This window comes from Hirundo rustica, chromosome 8 (genome assembly GCF_015227805.2).
Source record: "Hirundo rustica isolate bHirRus1 chromosome 8, bHirRus1.pri.v3, whole genome shotgun sequence".
Classification (NCBI taxonomy): domain Eukaryota; kingdom Metazoa; phylum Chordata; class Aves; order Passeriformes; family Hirundinidae; genus Hirundo; species Hirundo rustica.
This window is the reverse complement of record NC_053457.1, coordinates 23,319,457-23,343,122: the sequence shown is the minus strand read 5'-3', so window position 1 is coordinate 23,343,122 and position 23,666 is coordinate 23,319,457. Positions and strand designations below refer to the sequence as shown.

General features: G+C 47.5%; 1 protein-coding gene across 2 annotated transcripts in view; it reads right to left on the bottom strand.

Annotated features, from left to right (window-relative positions):
* Positions 1–1,374: 1,374 nt before the first annotated feature.
* Positions 1,375–23,666, bottom strand: part of SUFU (SUFU negative regulator of hedgehog signaling) — an 88,972-nt gene continuing 66,680 nt past the window's right edge. For both annotated transcript variants that reach the window (XM_040070883.2, XM_040070884.2), the window contains exons 10-12: positions 23,520–23,658; positions 10,865–10,933; positions 1,375–7,695 (exon numbers count right to left, since the gene is read on the bottom strand). In XM_040070883.2, the coding sequence (XP_039926817.1) occupies positions 7,606–7,695; positions 10,865–10,933; positions 23,520–23,658 (298 nt within the window). In that variant the 3' untranslated portion in view covers positions 1,375–7,605. The remainder of the gene's footprint in view (positions 7,696–10,864; positions 10,934–23,519; positions 23,659–23,666) is intronic.

The window sequence follows — 23,666 nt, the reverse complement described above, 5'->3', positions numbered from 1 at the left end:
ACAGCTGGGACGCACTGTTGTAAAGGGGGTACTGCCTGGCCACCACAGGAAAGGCAAAAGTGGATAGTTTAATACATGAATTAAATTAACCAAGTGGCTGGCAGTGAGGGTTCCCAGCACTACGTGGGGCCCCTTGCTGGTCTGGCTCTGCCATCCTTGCTGGGATGTCCTAAAGGGGAGGCCCTGTGCTTGTCTATGCTTTGAAAACTAGGAAGGCAAGAGGCGTGAGGGGCTCTTGGGCCAAAGAACCAGTTGCGGATGGCCTCTCTCCCCCAGACCCCTGTCTGGGTAAATAACCTCACAGGGGAACCCGGCTGACCATCAAGATTTCCTCAAGCGAGATGGTGAAACTTGGCCAAGCCGCGGTGATGTTCTCTTTGTCACGTCCAGCAGGGGCTGGTCGGCACTGGCAGAGCTTGGAGAGCTCACTGCTTTGCACTGGGGCCGGGGCACTTTGTGTCTGGATGCAGCTGTGGGAGAGGTCTTAGGAAAAAAGGATGGCTTTCACGCCAAACTTCAAAGGAAAAGAAATCCTTGCAGAAACCCTTTCTGCCAATTGCTCCCCTTTTGATGCAGGGTGGGCTGAGATAACACCTGCAAAGAGCAAGTGCAAAACCTGCCTAAAGCTGGATTTTGGCTCTCCATGCATCCTTTCCTTTCCCTGTCATCCTTCCTCTGAGCACTGCGATCTCCCTCCCCCCCCGCCCAGATATTCCACCCTTTCTCTCTGGCCTTAAAGGCATTTATTACTGAGGAGTGTAAAAAGATTACTGCAAAATCGTTCTGTGTTACTGGGAAATCATTGCAACATTAGCTCAGTAATATTTTTTCATAAGTGTTTGCTGCGTCTCTTCTCCAACATATTCGGTCTCTGCACACACATCCACACCCCCACAAATCCCACTGAAGCCAGGAGGCACTTGGCAGAGGACAGGAACACAGACCTGACCTGACACTCACCCCAGCTCCCTCCTTCCTGTGCTGGTGGACGAGGTTGCCATCCCTCGGCCAACTGGCTGCATGCTTGGACCCACGTGCGAGCACTCCCCATTCCAGCTCGTCCAAGAAGCACGGAAAACCCTGGCTGTCAGGGCGCTCGGGCCGCCTTACTCAGGGGGTTTTCCCAGCAGATGCTCATGGAAGATGCTGAAGGTGGCAGGTCCTGGGACCAGTGGTTTTGCTGAGTTTTTAGGGAGGAAAAAAGATCCCTTTCCCTCCCACACTTGTACTCCAGAGGTGTGGGCAAGAGACCCTGTTTCCCTGCGAGCAGGGGAGAAGCTGTCAACGAGGAGAAGGAGCTGCCAAAGGAGTCGAAGAGCTGAAGCAGGAGGCAGTTGGTCCCACCATGTTGCCCGCAGAGAAGGACACTGACAATTCTGCAAATACCTTTAATGCACTTAGAATACACGGGAGGAAAAAAAACCGTTTAGTGATCCACAAAAATATTACAAAAAGTCACGTGCAGGCGAAACACACCCAGCACTGCAATAACAATGTAAGAATTTACATTAGAAACTAATATAAAATATTTAAAAACCTCTGCTAGTTTAGCTTTCCGTTTGTTTTTCGTCTCTTATTAAAAAAAGGAGGAGGGGAGAGGGAAGAAAGGCCATCTACAAGGTACTGCTACACCGGCCACAGAAACACAGGCTCCTTCCAGCCCCGCTGGGAGTGTCCTGGGGCTCCTCCATCCACACGACCCCCGCGCCCGCAGACCACACACGTGCACACACACACACACACACACGGCTGAAGTACTGAAAAATTCATCTCAGGGCTGCAAGGGCAACCCCAGCGGTCAGGGTTTGCTGTGGTCCCAGTCACCCATGTGTGTCCCCTGCCCTGGGAACCTTGCCTTTGCTCCCATTCAGCACACAAAACAAGTAGTGTCCGCAGCAAGAGGCAAAACCTCCGTCTGTTTAAAAAAAGGGAAAAGTTAGTGTGTCCAGCCTGGGCTGGACAAGACAACGGTTTTGAAAGAGTAAGCTTGGGTTTGGAGAACGACCATGGCCAAACTCAGAGTACCAGGACTACAGGGTTGGATGGATGCAAGGAGCATCCCAGTGAGGGGGCCAGAGCATCACTACAAGCCCCTAGCAGGATGCTGCCTGCTTCCACGAGGCTGCAGTTTCCCATCTTGGGGAAAGCCAAAAGCACAGAGACCCCCAGCCCATGATCAGTCTCTACCAGAACAACAGGGCCACTCACACCCACCTGCCCTTTCTCAGCCGCTGTGGGTTTTGCATCCCACTTGCTTCTGCAGGAAGAACGGCACGGGAGCCCCATCAGCAGCACCAGAGAGCCCTCCTGCTCCCATCCTGCTCGGGGCATTGTCAACGAGCTGTGTTTATGTAGGACCTACCGCACACGGTGACAGCTCCGTCCCTCCCACCCTCGCCGCTCGTGCGCTGGAGAGTTTACGGAGCCGCACTTTTGCTGCAGTTGGGCCCCAGGGAAAGGAACAAAGGAGCCATTTTCATCTCCAGCCTCATTGGGAGTGGAGGGAGAGGGCAAGAGAAAAGGCCAGTGTTTGCAAAACACGACAATCGGCAGGAAATTTTCCTCTGGCTTTTCGAGGTTGGCTTTTTTTCTCTCTCTTCCTCTTTTTAAAGAGGGCAGGCACAGCGTCAGGACAGTTTAAAACAAGTGGGCCCTGGCCAGCCACATCTGCCACGTGCAGCCCTTCCTGGCTGACAGTCCTCTCCTGCATCGGGGCTCCACGAACCGAACGGTGAATGATGCTGTGGTCTTCCAGCGAGGGAAAGGGATGGAGCAGCCCCTTCACAGCAGACTAGAAATGATGTTTGTGAACTTCGGATGATTTTATGGTCTGTCAGCAACTTTAGAGGAAACAGAATCATGGTAGAAATGAAGAGGTGATGAAGCACGATACACTCAGGTTCACTGCCTGAGAGACAAGTCAATACGGGACCACGTTAAAAACACATTTGCAACCTCAGGCTCACTCTCCATTTGAAATTTTGGACTCATGTCAAACACAAAGGATGGGTTTTTTTAAAAGAAAAGAGAACAAGCGGACACTGCACAACAGAAAATAATGTTATAAAAATAGTAGGTTCAAACAGAGCTTGTTAGGTAGAGGGACTTAAATACAGCTTTAAAATCTTAAGAGGTGAATCCCATAGGGAAATGTGGATTTTGAGATTGCTTTGGATACAGTCTGGCTGCTGTGCAGGCTGGCATTTATCAATAGGGACAGATGCACAGAAAGGAATTCTTGGTTGCTTGACAATTTGTCTGCCCTTGCAGCTTCACTCACAGGAAAAATTAAGGCACAATGTGCTCTCTCACAGGAGGGCAGTCACCCAGTCCCTGGGAGGTGGAAGGGACCTTTCCTGGTGCTGGAACCCCTGCTCACCTGGCTGAGATGGCGCAGCGGCTGAAGCCCAAGACTTGATACAGTGGAGCCAGAAGGCACAGGGCCATGCTCTGGTCTAGGGGAAAACTGGACACACAGGTCTAAGGGTCTCCTCTGGCCTGAAGCTTTTCTCCCCATCTGATGGGATGCTGCCTTGCCCTGGCCAGATACAAGCTGGAAAAGCAGGACATGGACTCTGGATGCCAGCCTAGGAGGAGGGGAGAGCCAAGCATTGCTTTTAAGTGTTTTGGGTTTTTTTTTTTAAATATTTCTACAGGTCCCAGATGAAAAACAACATAACCCTCACTTCTCCCAAGACCATTTGATGACCTGATGGTGTAATTTCAAAAGCCATTCAAGAGCAACTGAATATTTAAAGTGAAGAGCTTCAGAATATAATTTCAAATCACTGTTGGCAATTCCATGTAGAGTAAAACCAATATACACTGTCCTCAAAGAATTAGACACAGCAGGCACCACCTATCTAAGCCACTGAAAATATAGTCACAGCAGCTACAAGACTGACTGCTCTGCTCAGATCACACCCTACACACTTTAATACTGAAATTATACATTCCTTGTCCTGTTTTTAATCAGAAATTGAGAGAGAGAGAGTAGCCCTGGCTTTTAAGACTTCTCCTGTTTCAGAATTGTTGTCACATGTTGGATTTTCAAGGCTCTTCATCTTTCCAAATATCTGAATTGACCTGCATCACCAGATTTCTTGAGGAGAGAGAAATCCTGTACTCACTGCTTCGGAACTGCTTTCATTTCTGTCCAGGTCGCTGTCTTTAGCCAACACAAGCCCCACAGGTTTTGGTTCCATACAAACCTGCTTCAGGCCCTCTACACAATCTAGAAAAAATCAACACAAGTACTGGCTCCTACCATCTCAGCAGGTCTGGGCTAGAAAAGCACCATGGCATTTATTAACACTGGTGACTTCCCCCTTTCAAAAGACTTGCTCACTAAAATACAAAGGTTTCTTTTCCGTTTCTTTCACACACAGACATGTCCTCTTGCCCCAAGATGAAAACATCCAAACTTCACATCTCATTTACTTGCCAGTGGGTAAGCCTTTGGCATGGTTGCAAACTTGATGTGAATCTGTGAGGGGATGTTCTGTGGGTGCCCAGCTCTTCAGGATACTGAGTAACTGCAACTTTCTTACTCTTAGATAAATTGTCGAGAGGCAGCAACACGACCAGGGAGCTTAAGGGCTGACTTTCACCAGGTTCTCATAGTTGCTCTAACAATGAGACACAGAATTCTATTTTAGCAATTATTTGTCTAATATTTCCCCCCTTACCTAAATAGGAAGATTCCACTTCCTTCCCTTCAATCCTTCCCCCCTCAATTGTTATCTGGCTACCAGCAAGGATCTGTGAGAAAGTGGCTCAGAAATAGAGATTTCTGGCATGCCACCTGTTCATAACTCAAATACACAGAACTATATATAAATACATGACATGGAACAAAAATACACACACACACACAAGGATACTGGGTGGATTATCACATGCATTCAGTGTGCTCCCTCTGAAGTCAATGGAAACCCAGCCCAGAGCGTCTGATGAGTGTAAAAACGGTGAGGAAAACACTTGCATGAGAAAGGCAGAACTGGAGCACAAGCCAGCTGGGAGGAGGTGCTTTCCCTGCATACAGCACCAGATCCCTGCCGTGAAGGCTCAAAGAGTTCATAGGGCAGGAGGTTCCAGATGTGTGTCAGAGCTCAGAGAGCGTCTCATGGACTTCTCTCTGCCCTGTGCTGATCTCTGCGGGAATAACAACAACTGACCTTCCAAATGTCCCTTCTCCACCAAGATGTGGATTTTAAGCTCCTTTAATGAGAGCTAGCATCTGGAAACAAGGAAGAGCAGCCAGCATCCTGGCAACAGGCCAGCTCTGCTGTGGCACCCCCAGCAAGCTTGCACAAGAGCATCCATGGGCTACTGCTGGATGGCTTTGGGACAAAATTGTAGTTGCTGCCCTTGCCTTTTCCCCACTGCCACAATGATCTGTTTGCCCGTTATCTTGTGGTGGGACACTTGGGCACATCATTTTTGAAGCCGGACTGGTAGGTTTTCATGCCGCTTTCTCAGCCAGGCTGTCCCTTGCACATACATCTCCAGTGCAGAGGGGATGCTTAGTGCTAACCAGGACAATGAAAACTGGCCGAGAGATCCCATGGACGAGTGCAGCCTGCCGCAGCACAGAAATCACTCTGGCTGGTACATGCAGATATCTGAAAGTTTGTTCTTTCACAGCAGGATTTTAAGATGATCCTCTGAGTTCAGACAAAATGACAAACTCATTTACATGTAAATTGCTTTCACAGCTTTGCAGAAAGGAAGGTTCTGCAGAGCAGTGTTGGACCCCGCATTTGGCCTGCCTTAAATTATAATATAAAAACAATTATAATAATACAAATACTACTTTGTACACAAAGCACGCCCTGCCCTGCAAACCCTGGCATGCTTCGGTAGGTCCTGCAGCCCTTTAGTCAATAGTCACCCTCTCTGCACAGAGACACATTGAGTGACTTGCCTGAGGCCACAGAGGAATTCTGTAGCAAGTCCAAGGAAAGCTTTGTGGCTCCTAGCTCTGCTTCTTGACCAACATTAACCAGCCTCAAATATATGCAGAAAACACCAAAGCTGACTGTGCTGGGAAGAAATTAAATCAGAAAACAAACAGAAGACCGATCCCAGGGTACTGTGAGGCCTCCTGGACTTTGCTGTTTGATCAGGGGAATTAAGTGTTAAAAGCTTTTGTTATACTTGTATTAGGATCACACAGCAACTGTGCATAAACCACCAGTTATCTTTTAGGCAGAAAGGGGTGGAAGGAAAGCTGCACCTCCCATGACAAGGAGTGAAGAGTCGTCACCAAAAGACAATGGGCAGAGGAAGGCTGACGAATATGCATCAGAAACAACCTGCAGCAGCAGCAGCAGGGGGTAAAGCCTGCGGTGGTTTGCTGCAGCGTATCCACAGGGCCAGCAGCTGATGCAGAGACAACCTGGCACTGCAGAGACCGGCTCCTCTGCACACGTTTTGCTCCAAGGAGGAAGCCACAGGGATCTAGAGAGAGTGTCTTTTCAAACTGCTTTCGATGCTTTACAGTTCAAACCCATCTGAAAGGAGGAAGGTCAGCAACAAGAGCCAGCACAGCGAGCCTAGAAGGGAAAATGGAGCTGCACTAGGGCACAACCCTGCTGGAACAGGGAGAATAGTTGGCTTCATTGAGGCTGAGTCTCCTCACTGCTGTGCCAGGGCAGCAGAGATCTCCACTTCTTATGCTTTCAAGCAGCCCCCTGATCCTGCAGAGCTGCTGAAGTTGTCCCTGTAAACAAATGATCCTTTCTAGCTTCTCAAATTCTGTACAATAGCAAGGAAAAAATACTTGACAGTATCTCTTTAAAGATAAACACACTGTAAACAGGAGATCTCCCCCGCCCCGGTAGCTTTCTTCCTCTTGCTTGTGCAAAACCAGAGGTTGCGACCTTCCCTGGGGTTCAGGCACAAGGACAGGATGCATGAGAATAAAGTTGCCTCTGTTTGCAGCGATACCATAGCTAATAGCACCAAGACCAACACTTAAAACATGCCTAATTTGAGGGCAGGGAGGATCTGGATTTGTTTTTCTTGACTGAACTAGAAAGTTCATCTTTAAATCTGTTCAGCTTCAAGCATGTGAGCTTTTGGCCTCCTTTAAACAGGGGAAATACCATTCCATTTCTAAAAAGAAAAAAAAAAATAGCACATGGAAGAACAGTTCTGCAGTCAGTAAAAGTTTGGCTAACAAAAGGACTCCAGAGTCACGTAAAGAACATTTAATCCATGGATTATAGGCTCGCACCTGGCAGAAATGTATGTGTAAATACAGGCGTGCAGAGCGTCTACACCCTGGGCTAAGGCAGAGGGGAGTTCTGCAGCTAGGAGAGAGAAAGGATTCTTACTACTAATTTTCATAGTTAAATATTTCTCACTCACACTCACACATACGCAGGCTGTTCCCAGGGAGTTCAGCCTTGGGAAGGATAAAGGAAAGGGCTCAGTTCGGTCTGGGCTGGTGCTGAGTAGCTCCTCTTCTGTTTGCAGTGGTTGTGCAGCAAACTCTTTTTATTTGCAGGCAGAGTTTTTACTGCATTAATTATCCTGTGAGTCACTGGGTAATGGACAGTAACTTGGCTCTCCCAGTTGTTAGAATAGTGTAATTCAGCTCTAATGCAGTGGGTTGTCGAACACGGCATCTGGCAAGATGGAAACTTTCAGTTTCTTTTCAGGCCAGCTGTACTCCTTTGGAAGTTTAAACTGTAAGACAGTAAAGAGAACCAGTTAATGCATATCACTGCAATCTGCACAGAAAAAACAAAATTGTTGCAAAGGCAGGCAGCCCCATGTTATTATTATTTTTTAAAACAAGAGGCCACTAAGAAAACATTTCCCCATCAGTATGTTTTGGACAGCGGTGGACATTAGATAATGTGGCCTGTCTCAGCTGCCAAAGTAAAGTTCTGAGCTTTCAGTCCAAGTGCTGTTTATTTCATCAGATGAATTTTGGAGGGTTTCTGCCCCCATCACCATTTCCCCTTCCCAATATCTCACAAGATTTGCAGCAGAAGTGTCTTCCCTCCTATCTAACCATGTCCCTCTCCTTTCACCCAGCCCAGCACCCAGAGCCCACATCTGCTTTAAAGGGAGTCTTAGGGCATCTTTCAAATCCCTGCTCGTTCAGGGTGGAATGTAGGTGAGCAATCAGGGCTTTGTCAGGTGACAGGCAAACTGTGCAGCCCTGGCTGGGGAGAGCCAATGTGCCTGCACAGCATTCCTGCTCCAGTCCTTCCCACCTCTGGCACAAAGGCCTCACAGAGCTGTACAATGCCTTGTGCTCACACAGGCACTCGGCTGCTCAGGCTGTTTTGCAAACACTTGCTGAAGCACACAGAAGGGAGATTTTTTGCCCCAGTCTGGTTTACACAGCACTGTCTGTGGCCAGTGTTTCCCAAACAAGTCCACTGGTCCCATTCTGATGCCCCTCCTCAGGCTAGGAAGTCACCCCAACATGAACCCAAACACAACCATGCAGGGACAGAGCTGCAAGGAGCCTCACCACCAGCCCCTCTCACAACCACATGACCAGTGCCCAGGCATTCACACAGGTCTCCCAAACACAGCTCTGGGGTGGGGGTGAAGGTGTGGGGTGGAATCTCCTAGGCAACAAATCTGCCCCATCCACAGCTGAATGGCAACCAGTTCTGCATAGGCATTTCATGCAATCCTAGCAGCCAGCCTGCGTACCCAAAACACATGGGGGATAGCTCTGGAAGTCTGTTTGCAGGCTCATTTTGTTTTCGAAACTGTACTGCACCCAATGTTGCACTTGCCTTGCCCTGCAATACTCCCTGACACCCTGATGGAACTCTCAGGAAGGAATCTCATGGGGACTCAACACCACCAGTGACAATCTGCCCTGGAGGTGGCTAATTCAGAATGGCTATGGATACAGTGGTCCTCTCCTAGGAGAGTCCTCAGACCCAGGCCAGCAGCACCATAGGCTTCCCAGGGGCTGTTTGAATAAGAGAGCTGGTACAAGGAGACAGCAACCTGGAAATCATCAGTCTTTATCCAATTACTTGTCTTTCCTCCCCTAAGCACCCTGTTTGTGATGTACATCAACACAGGCTCAGTGTGAGGTTCCTGCTAAAGGAGATCCCCTCCAGCTGCTTGCTCCACAACAAGGGTGTCTAACATGAATTTGCTCCTGACCTTGCTCCGTTTGCAGCTGCCCATGAGGGTAACCTGCAGTTGGTTTCCATTGACCTTAATATGCTAGTGGTTCACAGTCTGATCCATGATCTGGGGGCACAGCAGGATTCTTCAAGATAGAGGCTACCACAAACTCCTGTTCATGATCCTCTAGGAAACAAACAGCTCAAGTCCCATTTAAGTTTTTTTGTAAACTCAAGCCCAGTGTATAGCTTGCACCGTGTGATCTACTGGCCCTGCACAGCTCAGAGAATTCTAAGTCGCTGTCTAGGACATGTGAAAAACATGCTAAAGATACTCAGACAGATTATTTCACTTAATTTCACTTAACACAGGTGGCTCTTTATGCAGCAAAGGAAAGACTCCTCACCGCACTTTATTCTACCACATGAACATCATCAGCAACAGTCAGGGCTGCTGAGGAATGCTTTCAGTTGGCCCAACCCAGATCCTGCAAGTTACAAATCCTTGGAGGAATCTGGATGCTGAAAGATCGCATTTCATCTCAAGTATTTTCCTTTTTATAAACAGCAGTGGTTCCAAAGCAATCCTCTTGGAGAAGTCATCCTTTGCATTTGTTTGCTTTTCACTTTTTAATTCAGCAAAGTCACAGTGAGTGGGAACCAAACACCCCGTTGCTGTGCCAGCAACACCCGTTGCTGCCATGCTCTTTGCCTCAACGGACAGCAAAGGAACATGAGCCGTACAAAGCCTTCACTAAAGGGCCTTCAATGCAAAGTGCTCCTGGGCTTCCATGTCGCTAGCAAAAATGAGCTTTGGATTAAGTTTAACTGGATAAAAGCTGGCCTGAAAGTCACTGCACAGCCAGCAGCGTGCTCCCCTCACTCACAAAGTGAAGAACACCCTGGCATTAAGTCAACTCTGGATTAAACAATTAGAGCCCTGAGATTTTCCTGGGGGAGGGGAGCAGAGCAAGGGATGGGAGGGCTGCTCTACAAGCCAAGGAAAGTTTCTTTAGAGTCTGCAGGGAGCTGTAAAAAATGGGATTAAAAATATTACATGTCATTTCTGCCACTGATCTTTGAAGTCAAGCAGAATATTTATATGGCATGCATGGGAGATGGGGTGTTAAATGTTCCCCAGGAAGAGATCACATGGCAGTGGGAAGTTTAGTACCAGCTTTTATAAAGCCCCTCTGGCTGTTGCTGTAATGCTTCCAGACTGGTGATGGTCCTTCACACACCGTGCAGGGCCAGCAGGTGAAGGCTGAGTAGCAGATGTGAAACAGCCCTGCCTGCTTACCAAACCCACTAAAGGAGGCCCACACAACAGATTGTTCAAAAGTAAATGCGCTGCCACCACTTTCAGCCTTTCTGAAAACAGGGAAGGTGATGTGCTAGGAGCTGCTAGTGAGACCAGAATTTATGTATGGCATGGAGGAAACCCAGCCACCTGGCCCAGGAGCTGCACTGCTTTCACTTGGGGTGTTCAGATACCATGCTGGAAAAGATGTTGATGGAAATCAAAATGCGGAGTCTCCCTTAATACTTATCCCTGTCTTGTATTTCTTGCAATCCGCTCTCTCAGTGCCTCAGTGGTTCACAGCAGATGTGAAAGCTTAGCATAGCCTCAACTCTATGGATGGGGCAGGGCTGCAGTCTGCCTCCTTGAGGGGAGGATCAAAGACAAGCTGCAGGATGGGCTGAGCTCTCTGGGACAGTAGATGGAAGATACAGGAATGATGCAGCCTTACTTCCTCTGGAGAATTCAGATCTTCTAAATCTTCCAGCATTCTCTCTACAAACTCTTCAGTCAATAGGATCTGCAAAGGAAATACAGTATTTTACACCTTTACACTCTTAGTTTTAGCTAATTGCAAGGAACAGCATGATTTCTGCACAGAGCATTCCTTCCCCTATGTCCTTTACCACAATACAAAGGTTTGAGAGCAAGGAGCTCCTAACTTTGTCTTCCACCCCAAACATTGAAAAAATGTTGAAATTATACAGCAATCTTTTTTGACCCTCAATTATCTCCCTCAGTCTAAAATTAGAGGCTCGGCTTCAGACAGAAAGAGTGGGGAAGAAGGAAAAAGGGTCAAGATAACAACTGTTGGAGAGACAGTGGGAGACAGGCACTTTCATCTGATCCATTGAAGTCAAACTCAGTTTAATCAGGAAATAGCAGCATAGGAAGAGCCAGCTGGTGCTCTGGGCACGGGGAAGGGCCTGACCCCAGTACAGCACACTGTTCCCATGAACCAGATGCTGGGTATGGGAAATGTTCCCAGAGGTGCCCACGCGAGGCACCCCCATGTTGTGATGGCACATGCCCATCCTGCAGGCCTGTGCTGGGAAAGCTTTTGGCTCATCTCAGAGCCAGGCTGGCAAACATGAAGCAGTCCAAAACAGCTGCTGTCAAGTCAAAAGTCCGGGATGAGGACCACGACCCCAGCTCCATGGAGTCCCCCCAGTCACAGAAACCAGAGACATCATGGGGGAAATCAGCCCCGGGAATTCAAGAGGAGGAACTCCCACCCTCTTTAAAAAAATACGTGATAGGCAAAAGCAAACACATCCTGCCCTCTTCACAAGAGCCGCAAAGGCCAGAGCTCCAGGCAGGACAGCTGGCTTGGCACAGGAGCAGAGACGGCAGTGCAGGACCAGGCAAACATCCCCACGCAGTGAGGGGGCCTTGGAGCAGCATTCCTGGGAGTTAGGTTGCAACAGCATCCAGTGGATTATTATTCCCATTTTAGCCTACAGGTTTGTTTCTTTCCCCTCGCTCCTCCTTTCCTTCCTCTGGTCTGCCCTTTCCTCCTCTCTGGCATTACTTTCCATCCAGAAGAGCCCACCATTCCCATGGCCCCTTTCTCACCCTTCTCCTCCCTGTTCTTCCCAGCCATAAGCCCTGGGCTCCAGAGAAGGGACCGTTCCAGCACCAAACAGTGGTGGAGCTAAGTGGCCAGTTGTACTGCTCTCCACCTCACATCTGGAAGGGGGCAGCCAGGCTGTCCCACGGCACTGCAGGAAGCCCACCTCCTGTGCCCACTGGCTGCTTAGGGCCAGTAACACCAGTGGAGAGCAAGTAAGTGCCAGGATGCCACAGGCAAGGGGAAGCCTCTGGGCTCCATTTTGGCAATACATAAGCAGGACTATTGGACAGAAGGAGAAAGGGAAGACTCTAGTCTCCCTTTCTTCTTTTGTTGGGCAAGACAAGAGATCCAAAAACCAAATCCAAATCCAAGGTGTCTGCAGTCCTCTCCCCTTAACATTGCCACACTGCTGCCACTACACACAGATTTCCTGGGGGATGATGGAACCACAACCTTCCCTCTCCACTACATTCCTCTCTTCACTTAGCTTCAACCTGCAGCAGGCTCCAGGCCAGGGTTTATGACCAAGCTGCTCAGCATGAATGCAAGCACCTTTACCAGGCCTTTCTGATCATACCTCGAGACTGAAAAAACTCTGCTTCAGCTTGGAACCAGCAGCTTGCTGCTTTGGATAGGACTCTGCAACCTGGCACCAATCTGCAGACTGGCAAGCAGAGGAGCATTGCACTGAAACACGCAGTGCCACTGCAAACTGCTGCAGTCTCCTTGCAGGGGCCTGCAACTCTTCTGCCTGTTGAGCTGGAGACACTCATTTTCTGACTGACTGCAGGAGGAGGGAGAAGTCTGTCCCTGTTGGAGGCAGGAGGGCAACCTGATCACCCAGCTCAGGAGGAAGGGCTGGGTGGGGAGCTGGGGCTCTGCACCGAGAGGATCGCTTTCTGCGGAGGTGCAGTCTGCAGTGGGGAGAGGGAATGAAAACAATTTGGCAGACATCAAAATCTACAGAACAGCCGGAAAAAGGAGGAGGAATTGGTATTCACAGCAATCAGGCCAGGAGGAAATGAATATTCAGCCATCCACGGATGAGCAAAAATGCCAGAGGTTGGGATGGGTGAGAGAGCAGGAATGAGGAGCTGCAGCTTTGGCAGGGAGACTAGAAGACAAGCGCAGCAGGAAGACCCCTGGGCGCTCCCAAGGTGCCACAGGCAGGAGAGAAATGGGAGCCACGTGTGCAAGGCAGCCAGCTGCTCTGAGGCTGTAGGAAAACAAGACAGGGTATGCAGGGGTAAACAGCAAAGGGTGGAGAGAATGAAGGAGGGGACAGGTCAGGTCCTGGCTGGGGACAAACCTACGTGCGCTGCGCCTAGCACTGAAACTGGGGTGCGATGCTTAAAGATGGCTGAGCCCCTCTATAGCTCACTGCCCTCTCTCAGTGAATTTTGGTAATCCAGCTGAAAAAAAAAGCACAGATTCCACTGAGGTATTGAGCTGAACTGGCTCCCTGAAAACGTCTGACCAGTGGAGCGAGGCAGGAGACCACAGCTCAGCTCAGCTGCGTTTGGGGGCTCAAAGCACTGGCAGCCCGCTCTGTGCAGCACGTGAGGAAGATCACAGTGCTTTCTGCGAGCCATGCATGCACAGTTAACTTTGGTGGAGGGCAGGCATCACAAGCTGCAATGACAAACTGCTGCAGTGACATTCACACACACACACAGTGTGTGTCTCAGAACCTGTCCTTAACAGTCCTAGTCAGAAAAAAACCCACTCCAAATCCTACTACCCCACACCGCTGGGGAGACCTGGCTTCCTTCCTGGAGAAGAAGGAAGACTCCGAAGTGCAGGTGTAACCAAATGTACAAGCAGCCACATCCCACAACACAGGAAACTGGCACTCTTGAGGCTCTCCTGAGCATGCAGGGGGAAGGCATGTGCCAGCAGGACACCAGCTTCTTAAGAGGGCTTGGAAGTAAGAAATATTGTCATCCTGGATTCGCGTCTAGACAAGATTTCTCCTGTCAGAAATAGCCCAGTCAAAATGGCCCAAGAGCACTAACGCCTGTGCTCATACATAGATCAGGCTGCCATCCCCACCTGCAATCAGCTAAACCACCTTTGTGCTGGTGAGCGAGTCTTATGGAGAAGGCTGAAAATAAATCCAATCCTTCCTCAGTGCCCCCCACTCACGATATTTCACATTTCCAGTTCTTGTAGCATGCCTGCTCCTGCACAGTATGATTCCCCATTACATTAACACACACACACACGTTGCATGTGCATGATATTAAAGGTGACATTCCCAGCAAATAAACATGACAGACTGCCATTGCTCTAGGCACCTAATTTAATTTCCTCTGGGATTTAAACCTTAGAAGCTCAAATTAAACAAATAGGCCTCACTCACTTTATACTTCAGAACTGAATCTGAGTTTTCCTCTGATGCTGTTGACTGATCTTATCAACAGGACACTACACAGAGATCACAATGATGAAGCAGCTTATTCCCTTCCCAGAGGAAAACAGAGCCCCAGTGTTGTGCTGCAGCCATGGGAAAAGCCGACACAATCTGGAGGGCAAACCAAGCCATCCCATGTGCACTGAACAAGCCTCTTCTCCCATGAAATCTGTGGGCTGGTGCTGAGGAAGCAAAGGAGCAGTCCTGAGCAGGTGTCCTGGGTGCCGCAGCAGCCCAGTGTTTTCACAGCCCTGTGCAAACACCCAGCCTTGCCTAAGCTGGTCACAGGGTGCTGTTTGCAGTATGAACAGTGAATGGCCCTGCCAGCCAGCTGTGGGTATCTGAAACAACTCCTTGGGTGCTGCACAGTCCTGCTCGCACCAGGATCTCCCAGACCTGACCTAGAGAGGCCTGGACACGTGCTAAACCATTACCAGCAGATCTGGATTCCATTTGCTCTGTGTTTTGTGGCACTGAGTCATGCTACAGATGCTCGGAAGATGACGACTAGCCAGAAGATAAGTCCCTGTTTTATATCACAGGGACCTACCACACAACTGAGGTACAAAATTTGGGTTCTCACCACTTCACTAACGGCTGCAAGTGTCCAGACATGTCCAGAACACCAGGCTAGGCTGTCTCATTCAGGTAGATGTGCTCAGGGAACACATGCTGTCTCCCTCTCGTGGCAAGTCTTACCTGAGCTGGCAGAAATTTACTTCTTAGCCACAGGGCTCACCTATGGGTCACCTGAAGGAGTTTGTATTGAAGCTTTCTGTGTTGAAGCTTTCATACCTACACCTGGCTGAGAAATCTGTATCATGACTTGTTACAGGTACTCAGTTGCAGGCATATGAAAACGGACCAAATCTAAAAGTGTATGCATGATCATGGGGCTCCAGGTGAGGCTGGTTGACTTTGAAAGCAGCTGGTGCTTACTGAAACATTAAAGACTTTATAGTCAGCTTACAGGTACCACCTGAGGTACCACCCCATCTCTCACTATAGGGTTCAACACTGCCATGAGGGATTGAAATTCTCAGCTCAGGAAAGGCTTCTGGGGACAGAGGTCACACCAAGGTTGAACGCCTGGCACATCTGGCAAGGCTCTGATCAAGGAAGACTCTCAGAGGCTGAGCTAGGAATCAAGCTGCACCTCTGCCCAACTTAGGGAAACATGCTTTGACCAGGGCAAGACACAAGCAAATGGCCCAGCTACACTGAAGCAGAGGCTTTCACTGATAATACACAATTTTCTTGCCTACCTGGGAAAAAACCAAACAATCACACACTTTGCCCTAGTGCTCTGTTTGCATTAAACACTACAAGTTGCTTTTCCAGCAGGTTTGTCAAAGAAAGGAAGCCATGTTTTATTAGTTCTGGACTTAGTACAGCACTGGCCTGTATGTCCAGGCAGAGAAGGTGAGGACACATTGCAATAAACCCCTATGTAAACCACACCAACCCTTGTAAGAAACTATTCATCTATTGGGTGCGATGCCTGGAACAGGTGGAACAGTTGTATCCTAGGCCAAATCATCTGTTACATCTGCAAATATCCAGCAGCTTCTAGGAGTCCTTTACCCTGAACATGTTTCAGCTTAATTCTTGTTGTTAGCACAGCAAAAAGTTAAGTTAAAGTGTGTCAGCCTTTCCCACTGAAATTTCCACCAATAAAACCCCCTGATGAAGCATGTGCTGGGCCACAGGCACCCCCCAGCCCACCTCTCTGCCCTCTCCTTGACCTGGCCTTCTTTGCACTGCTTTGCTCATGCTCGGGGCAGAGGTCTTGTCACATCATTGTTCTATGTCAGGCCAGCCCTGACACTGTCTGAAAAGGCCACCTTGCTGCCTGAATCCATCACAGCTCTCACTACAGCCTCAAAGGTAACAGTATTGCAACAAACACCTCTGATGGGAAATTCTACTGCTGCTCTTCCAGGAGATTCACAACCCCCCTTGTAACAGAGAAACATCCACTCATAGATGCCTCAGGGGCCCTATTGCTTCACACCATGATGTTACAATCCCAGAAGAGGAAGTATAGGATGACACTGAAAAATTTTGACCTTGTGGGATCTTTTCATGACATTCTCAGTCACAAGGCTGATCCAGAGGACCCGAGCTCCTTAGAGCCCAGACTGATGAGATCTATAGTGCAGACAAGGCTTCTTTGATTCAGTACATAACATTTGGCTCGGGTGGGGAAAGGGCTGGCAAGGGAGCCAAGACAACAGGCTAATCCAATTCTTTCAGAGAGAAAAAGCAAAGGAAGAACAGGCATTTCAAGGAATGCACTAAGTGTGTAGAAGACAACCTACACAAAGTAGCCAAAATGTAGTTTGAGTGGCAAGGGAGGGGCATTAGGGGGCAGGATAGACAGTCAGTCAGATTAAGAAGGATGAAAGAACCTGACTCATCCAAAACTAGCCTGGACAAAGTACTAGAGAACATGCTGCAGGAGAGCTGACATCAGGAGGATCATCATGTTCTAACGGTGTATTTCTACCTGAGACTAAGTGTCTCCCAGTGTCTTCTTCAGCTGTAAGGGAGAAGAACACAACAGATAATGAAGTAAGATTTTGGGGCACACGATAAACTTACTGGAAAACTGCTAGCTTATAATTCTAAGACCTGCTCAAGGACTTGGGCGAAGCCACTCAAAAGAATCTGAAAAATAATTTAATGCCTAGACACATAAAACTGCTTTGGAGAAGAGCAGAATGTAGTTGTACACAACTTAAACCAGCTTGTGTGTGTTGTCCTTAAACTCACCATGCTAGAAATAACACATCTATTCAAGTGTGGGGAGAACCAAAAACCAATCCTATGTCTTCAAGAGAGGACATGACCCATAGCTACCACTTACAAGTGAGCATCTTGAGCATCAGAACAGCTCCTTCAAATGTTGCCTTGAACCTCTGTTGCTGCCATTATGCCAGTGTGCATAAATGATTTAACATGTGGTCTAGCAGAGAGAAGAACCAGATGTGCTCATTTCCAGGGGAATGTCCTGACTCTACCGGAACAAAGTCATTCTCTTGTGCACTCTGTCTCTGTGACTAATTCAGTGCTTTATATGATGTGGAACAACTCTAATTGGAAGAGCTGAGGAAGAACCAAAATACCCTATAGTTGTAGTGCCCATAAAGCAAAGAAGTAGAAATAGAGGTTTAAATTGAAGAAATAATGTACAAGTTTCTCATATCCTATGTGAGCATTATATCCCTTAAATATTGACTAGAGAAAGGAAACTTCTGACACCTCCAACCCTATTCTGCAAAACTAGATTTTTTTCCTTGTTTTTATTGAAGAAAACTTTCTTATTTCTTATTTCTGGTTTCATTCAACATAAAAGGATTTTATTTCAGCTTTTGGTCTCTTTAAGGCTTTTGTTTCAGCAGGAAAAACTGAAAATATTTAAAGATTGGGCTCAGTCTGATCTTCTTTCCCAGATTTTTCACTTAGGTTGCCAAACCAAAAGAATGGATCATCCCCCATGACCCTGCTCACAGTAATCCCCCCCTCTGCTGTGACTGCCAGCATAGATAGCACATGTTGATAGCTCCTGCATGCTGGATGCTTCCCACGGCTTCCATGCACCTATCCTGCCTACAGGCACATTTAACATTTTCTATGAACGGTTTGACCTTGCTGTCCTTAGCCTCAACTTATTTTTCCATGCTGGATGCCTTGTTTTTGATTTTTTTAAAAGGTTTTTAGGGAAAAAGGAATTGAGAGAGGTATTTTGGAAAAAGTCTATTTTGACAGTACTAGCAAATTCATGTGATAATTTTGTTGGCACGAGAACCATCCCTTACGAAGAGGGTGATGAAGATTAGCAAATGAGTGCTCTGGAAGACAAGGGAAAGTCTTTCTCCTGATTATGAAAATGCTTTGCTAAGTCAGAAGTTTCTGAAAGTACTGCTTGCCCACAGCCTTTATGAGAAATGAAGAGTCCTTCATTGAGCACGTCCCAGCCCAAGGCAGCTCTGCCCCAAAATAGAGCAGAGGTAGCTAAGGAGTCATTTTTCCTCTGGTCCTTCCTCTGAGGGGTGAGGGATTGCTATGTCACCAGGCACATCAGGACTAATGGCAGGGAAACTCTCCAGCGCTCTCAGTGTTTCTGCTGGAAGTCAGACCATGTGGAGGAGGAGGAGAAGGAATTTTTCAACTTGAATGAAGGGGGGGAGAGGAAAGCAGACACGGGCCAGGATGAGAGGAAGACGGAGACACAGAAAAACAGGATGAAGGGCAGATGAGACGCCAAAGCTGGGGACTACAAAGGGCAAGGAGACTGGAGAACCCCATTTCCACAGCCTTAACATTCACATTCTGTCAGATGGACACTGGGAACCTACTGGCATGGGAGGTGATAAAAGAGGGTCCCCCAGCAGTGCCTGGTGCCAGAGGATAACACCCCACCACTGCTGTGAGCTCTTCAGCTAACAGAGACACTCACATTGTGCTGAGAATCAGGGGGTGCCAAGTGCCAATGACCCATAGCCTCCACCTGCCTAACAGGATTAGTCCCAAACCTAAGTAAATTATCTGGAAAAAATACCCTCTGCACTCAGGGATGAGTGGCTTTGGGCATACAAAACTTTGGAAATTGCTGCACAGAAACGATGCCATGCTAATTTGGCCCCAGCATATGTCTGCCTCATGAAACAAATGTGTAATTAGAGGATCACCTAGAGTTTTTCTCCAGCAAAACCTCTGCCTTGCTCAGTCCTCAGGATGGTTCTGCTCACTGAATGCAGCATTAGTCATTTCTTTTCATTATCATTCAACTGGCTTCCCGATTCTCTCCTACTCTCTTTCCCTTCATTTAGTATGCTCCATCCAGCTACTGCCAGCATGGATAATACTGGAAGTACCTAATCTTACTGTCCACCGCTCTCTCAACCTCTGACGTGCTTGGCCTCACATTTCTACATGGCAGGGAAATGCTCCCCTCCACACAGCAGATGGGGGATGGAGGCTCAAGGAAGTAGAGACTTTAAGTCACAGAGAAAACCTGCAGGAGAGCAAGAAGCTGAACATGGCTCTTCTACCACAGCTCCCAGGCTGAACCCCTGCCCCAGAGAAATTGTCCTCTCTCCTGACCTGCATGAACAAATTTTAATCTCTTCCTGAAATTGCTTCTGGTGTTCATCTGTGGAGCTGGAATGCCTGGCAAGCACTGAATTCATTACATTCTTCACAGGATGACCGGAAGAATGATCTTCTGAACTGACATCAGAAAATGAGTGAAGAAAAAGTTGAATCTGAATATCTACTTCTTGTGAATGCCCATCTCAAGACTTGCAGATCCTTGTTTTCCAGTCCACTTAGTCCTGTGTAGCACAGAGGTATGCACAAGGGACATCCTCCTGACCTCCTCTTGTTGCTGGGAACACAGATAAGACTTCAGGTCTTGAGCTGGGCATCCAGAAAATGAGGAACACAAAGTCGCCAGGTGAGAACATTTTAGCTTAAGACTCTGGAATAGCACTGAGAAAGAAAATGTAGTAGACACAGGAACAGGACCCAATTCTCCAGGGCAACATTTAAGAGGCTTCACTGTAATCACTACTCTGATTTTTTTGCACTTACCTGTCTCATTCGTTACACTCTTTCCAATTTTAACAAATAAACAAAGTGGAAGTCCTATAGGCAAGAGTCTACTTTACTTCACGCTCCTGATTCATCTCCCAAACACCCAAACACACTGCACCTCTGTGCAGGGAATGAGGCAAGCACACTGTTAAAAATACGTATGATACTTCAATTAGATATTGCATTGAAATACATGTGTAACAGGGGCAAGGCTAAAGTGCAGAGATATTTCTTACATTCTGTGTGCTAGATTTTACAGCTAACAAGGACTCTTTTAACTATAGGTTTGTTTTTACTGCACTGTATTGGCTTGTATGTCAGAGTCTGCAGCAGTATCTGATGCGTAACATGTACGTTGCACATGATCAAAGACTTGAATGTCATCTCCTTGCCTAGAACAATGACTGCCTAAAGCAGCAGGAGCAGAAATTATCTAAAGGTAGAGTTAAACAAACCTCCTTCTCCCCTCTGGGGAGAGTAAGCAGTCCAGGTGAGCAAGGCAGGAGGGGAGAACAGCCTGCTTTGTGCTAGACGGGCAGAGAGCTCCACATAAAAGCAGAGGAGCTTTGCAGAAGCATGTCCTGACTCCCATCACTGGAGACTTAATGATGGTAATTCCCAAAGGATGATGCACGCTGACAGGCTTTGACATAAACTACCCCAGGATAATATTAATATGTATTAAAGGCTCAGGCAACTTTATTGGGACAGGCTTGATCAGTAACACATTTCAACAGAGCGTCTCTATCATCTGTCGGAACAAAAGTAAGGGAGGGAGAGAGAACACACGCACAACCTCACCTTGCTTTGGGAATGTTTTTGAGACAAACAAGGTCAATCTGTGATGAATTGCACACTTGGCACAGCTCAAATGTCGGACCAAGAACCTTGGACGCTCCACCACAACTACGAATGTCACTGTGGGGCAGTTTATGTTGGAGTCTGCATGATCAGCATCCTTAACCCTCCAACACAGAGCCAGACACCTCCTGCACAGCCTTTCCCTGTGCATCTGGAACATCTACCCCTTGGAAAGCAGAGGAGAGGTGCTTAGGAGGCAATATGGGGGCTCTGCAGTCACAGCACTGGGGGAAGGGGGAGTGGAAGAAAGAACCGCAGAAGCCTTTGATCACGTATAATGTTAATTCAAGTGTTACACATCAGAGATTTTGCCACAGTAACTAGCATATAAACAGAAGACTAGTGTTAACAAGGAGGACTTCTTGAATATGTTTGTACATTTCTGAATTAAAGCAATTTCCCTATTCAACAATACATGACACAGTGGAAGGAGTTCAGAAATAAACCAGCCTAACATGCTTAGACCTTTAATAGAATTTAGCTTCTTAGAACTAATTAAATGTTACTTAAATGAAAAAAAGAAAAAATTCCAAGTACTTGGGAAAGGTGCCAATTTGACAGCTCTGGAGAATGAAATAATCTAATCATCCCCAGAGCATGGGCAGCAGCAGGACAGCAGCAGCTTCTCCTACTAACATGCCTCGAACGTGACCTGGAAAGACTGATAGAAATGGGGCGTACAACTCTGTGGTCTAATGACTCCTTACTTTTCTGCTGAGACTGCTAAAACGGTTCCCACTGAGTACCAGCTGTGGTGGTGATATGGACACCTGTCTGGTCTGAATGGTGCTGGGACCTGCCAAACTCCTGTCATCCACCAACCCTCCACTAGAGCCCAGTGACTCTCAGCTCATTGCTCAGCCTGGGCAGCGGGGGCTGATAGACAGCAGCTCTCTGGCCTGTCCCACCTTGGACATGCTCCACTCCAGCCCACAAGATGTAAACAGGAGGTACTGTGTTTAGTCTGCAGGTTTGGGCTCTCACTGCACCAAAGCTCAAAACTAAATAAAAGTCACAAGGACCTCCCCTGCTCCCAACACCACAAGGAAAGGCTGGGCACAGATGAAGTCTTCCACAGCACAGTAAGCCAAGAGTCTCAGACACTCCCACATCTCACAACCGGGTGCTACTCCTGTTGTCCCAGGCTGCTTTTAGCCTCCCTTCCTCCCCCGTTCAGCCTGTCTGCCTTTGTACTCGGGACAGGACAGGGCAGGGGCCAGCAGCCGAGCTGGTTATGTCAGACAAGAAGATCCAATACTTTGGCCTTGTGTAGGAGACAAGTGAGGGACTTTGCTTCTCCCTACCATCTGAGCCAGCAACTCTTCACCTTCCCATCCCACCTACTCCAAAAATCTTACACATTTTCAGCACCAAAATAAGAGGCATGAAAACAGCCAGGTTCATAAGGGTTAACATATCTGAACGGTGACATAATTATTGCCATTCTTCACCGTTTAGAGGTTACCTGATTACTTTACACATCAATATATTTTGAGATGTGATGCAAATGCAAACAAACACTCATGTTTGGAGTTAACACAGTCACAAGATCCTGTGTATCATATGTTAGCAAGCACAGGAACCAACAGCAAATGACCCACCCTTAAACCGGACTCTTTGCTGTTAATCATTACAGGAGCCTTGCACTTTCCAGTCAGAACAATCAAAGCATGCAGGCTCTTTGAAAATCCCTACATGAGATGGTTCTGGCCGAGATCAGCTCCTTTACAAGTCATTCAGATTCTAAGGTATGATGTCCTCCAGACACATGAATGCGGGCTGCAGAATGCCTTGAAAACAAGTCATTGGAAGGCTAACTGCAACACTGCAATGCTGAAACAATCCCCTGACTTCAAAACAGAAGGGGAGGCAGGAATGCCAGAGTTACAGTGAAGGCAGAGACGTACTGCACACATAGTCCCTCAGAAATGGGCTTTTCTGCATTAACACATTCCCTCAAGATTTTTTTTTTCACGATATGCTTATAACCATAAAGAAATTCAAGGGTAGAACAGTGCCACACTGTCAGATCATTAGTGAATTACTGCTCAAGGGCTGACCCTCAGCTCCAAGCAGATGGGGATTTTCCAGGGAAGATCTGTGACACTGAAAACATGTGGGTACAAAAATGTGTGGGTGCTTCACGCAACCACAAGCTTTTGTTAAAGAATCAAGAGAAAAGGGCTAAAACTGAAAGGCATTGCTCTCTGTGCTGCTCTCCTGTTATGGATTATGTCAAACAGGGATCTTGGCTCTGCAGGATCACAGTCCCACAGCTTTCTAGCTCTTCTGCCCTGGCTCCATTCTTGTTTAGGTCATTCCACTCTGCCTCCCCAAATTCCTTTCTGGAAGAAATCAAGAATAAATACAGCCTGTAAACTGTTCACCGATTTCAGGAAATGGATAATACTGTATTCACAGATGATTTCTGAATTTTCCTGTCAATTATCTCTTTGAATTCCACTAATATAAATAGCAACATTTCACCATTATTTTTTGAGGCCATAATTACTGAAAATACTGTGCAAGAGCTATGAGAGATGCTGCAGCAGAAAATACAGGTTTGTTACACTTTTAAACAACATAAGCCCTTAGCAAGATAGTTTTTAGGTTGCAGTAAAGGAGGAAAGGGGAAAAACAGAAGGCAGTCTTTCTCACTTGTAACCAGGGTCCATGGGCTGCATAGGGGTGCTCCTCTGTAGCAAAGGCTCCTTCTACTCCTGTTGATACAAATGTGATTGCTGTATCTCCTGTAATACTTTTATATGTAAAGTGCCGTCCATGTAAGAGCCTTCCCCTGGGGAA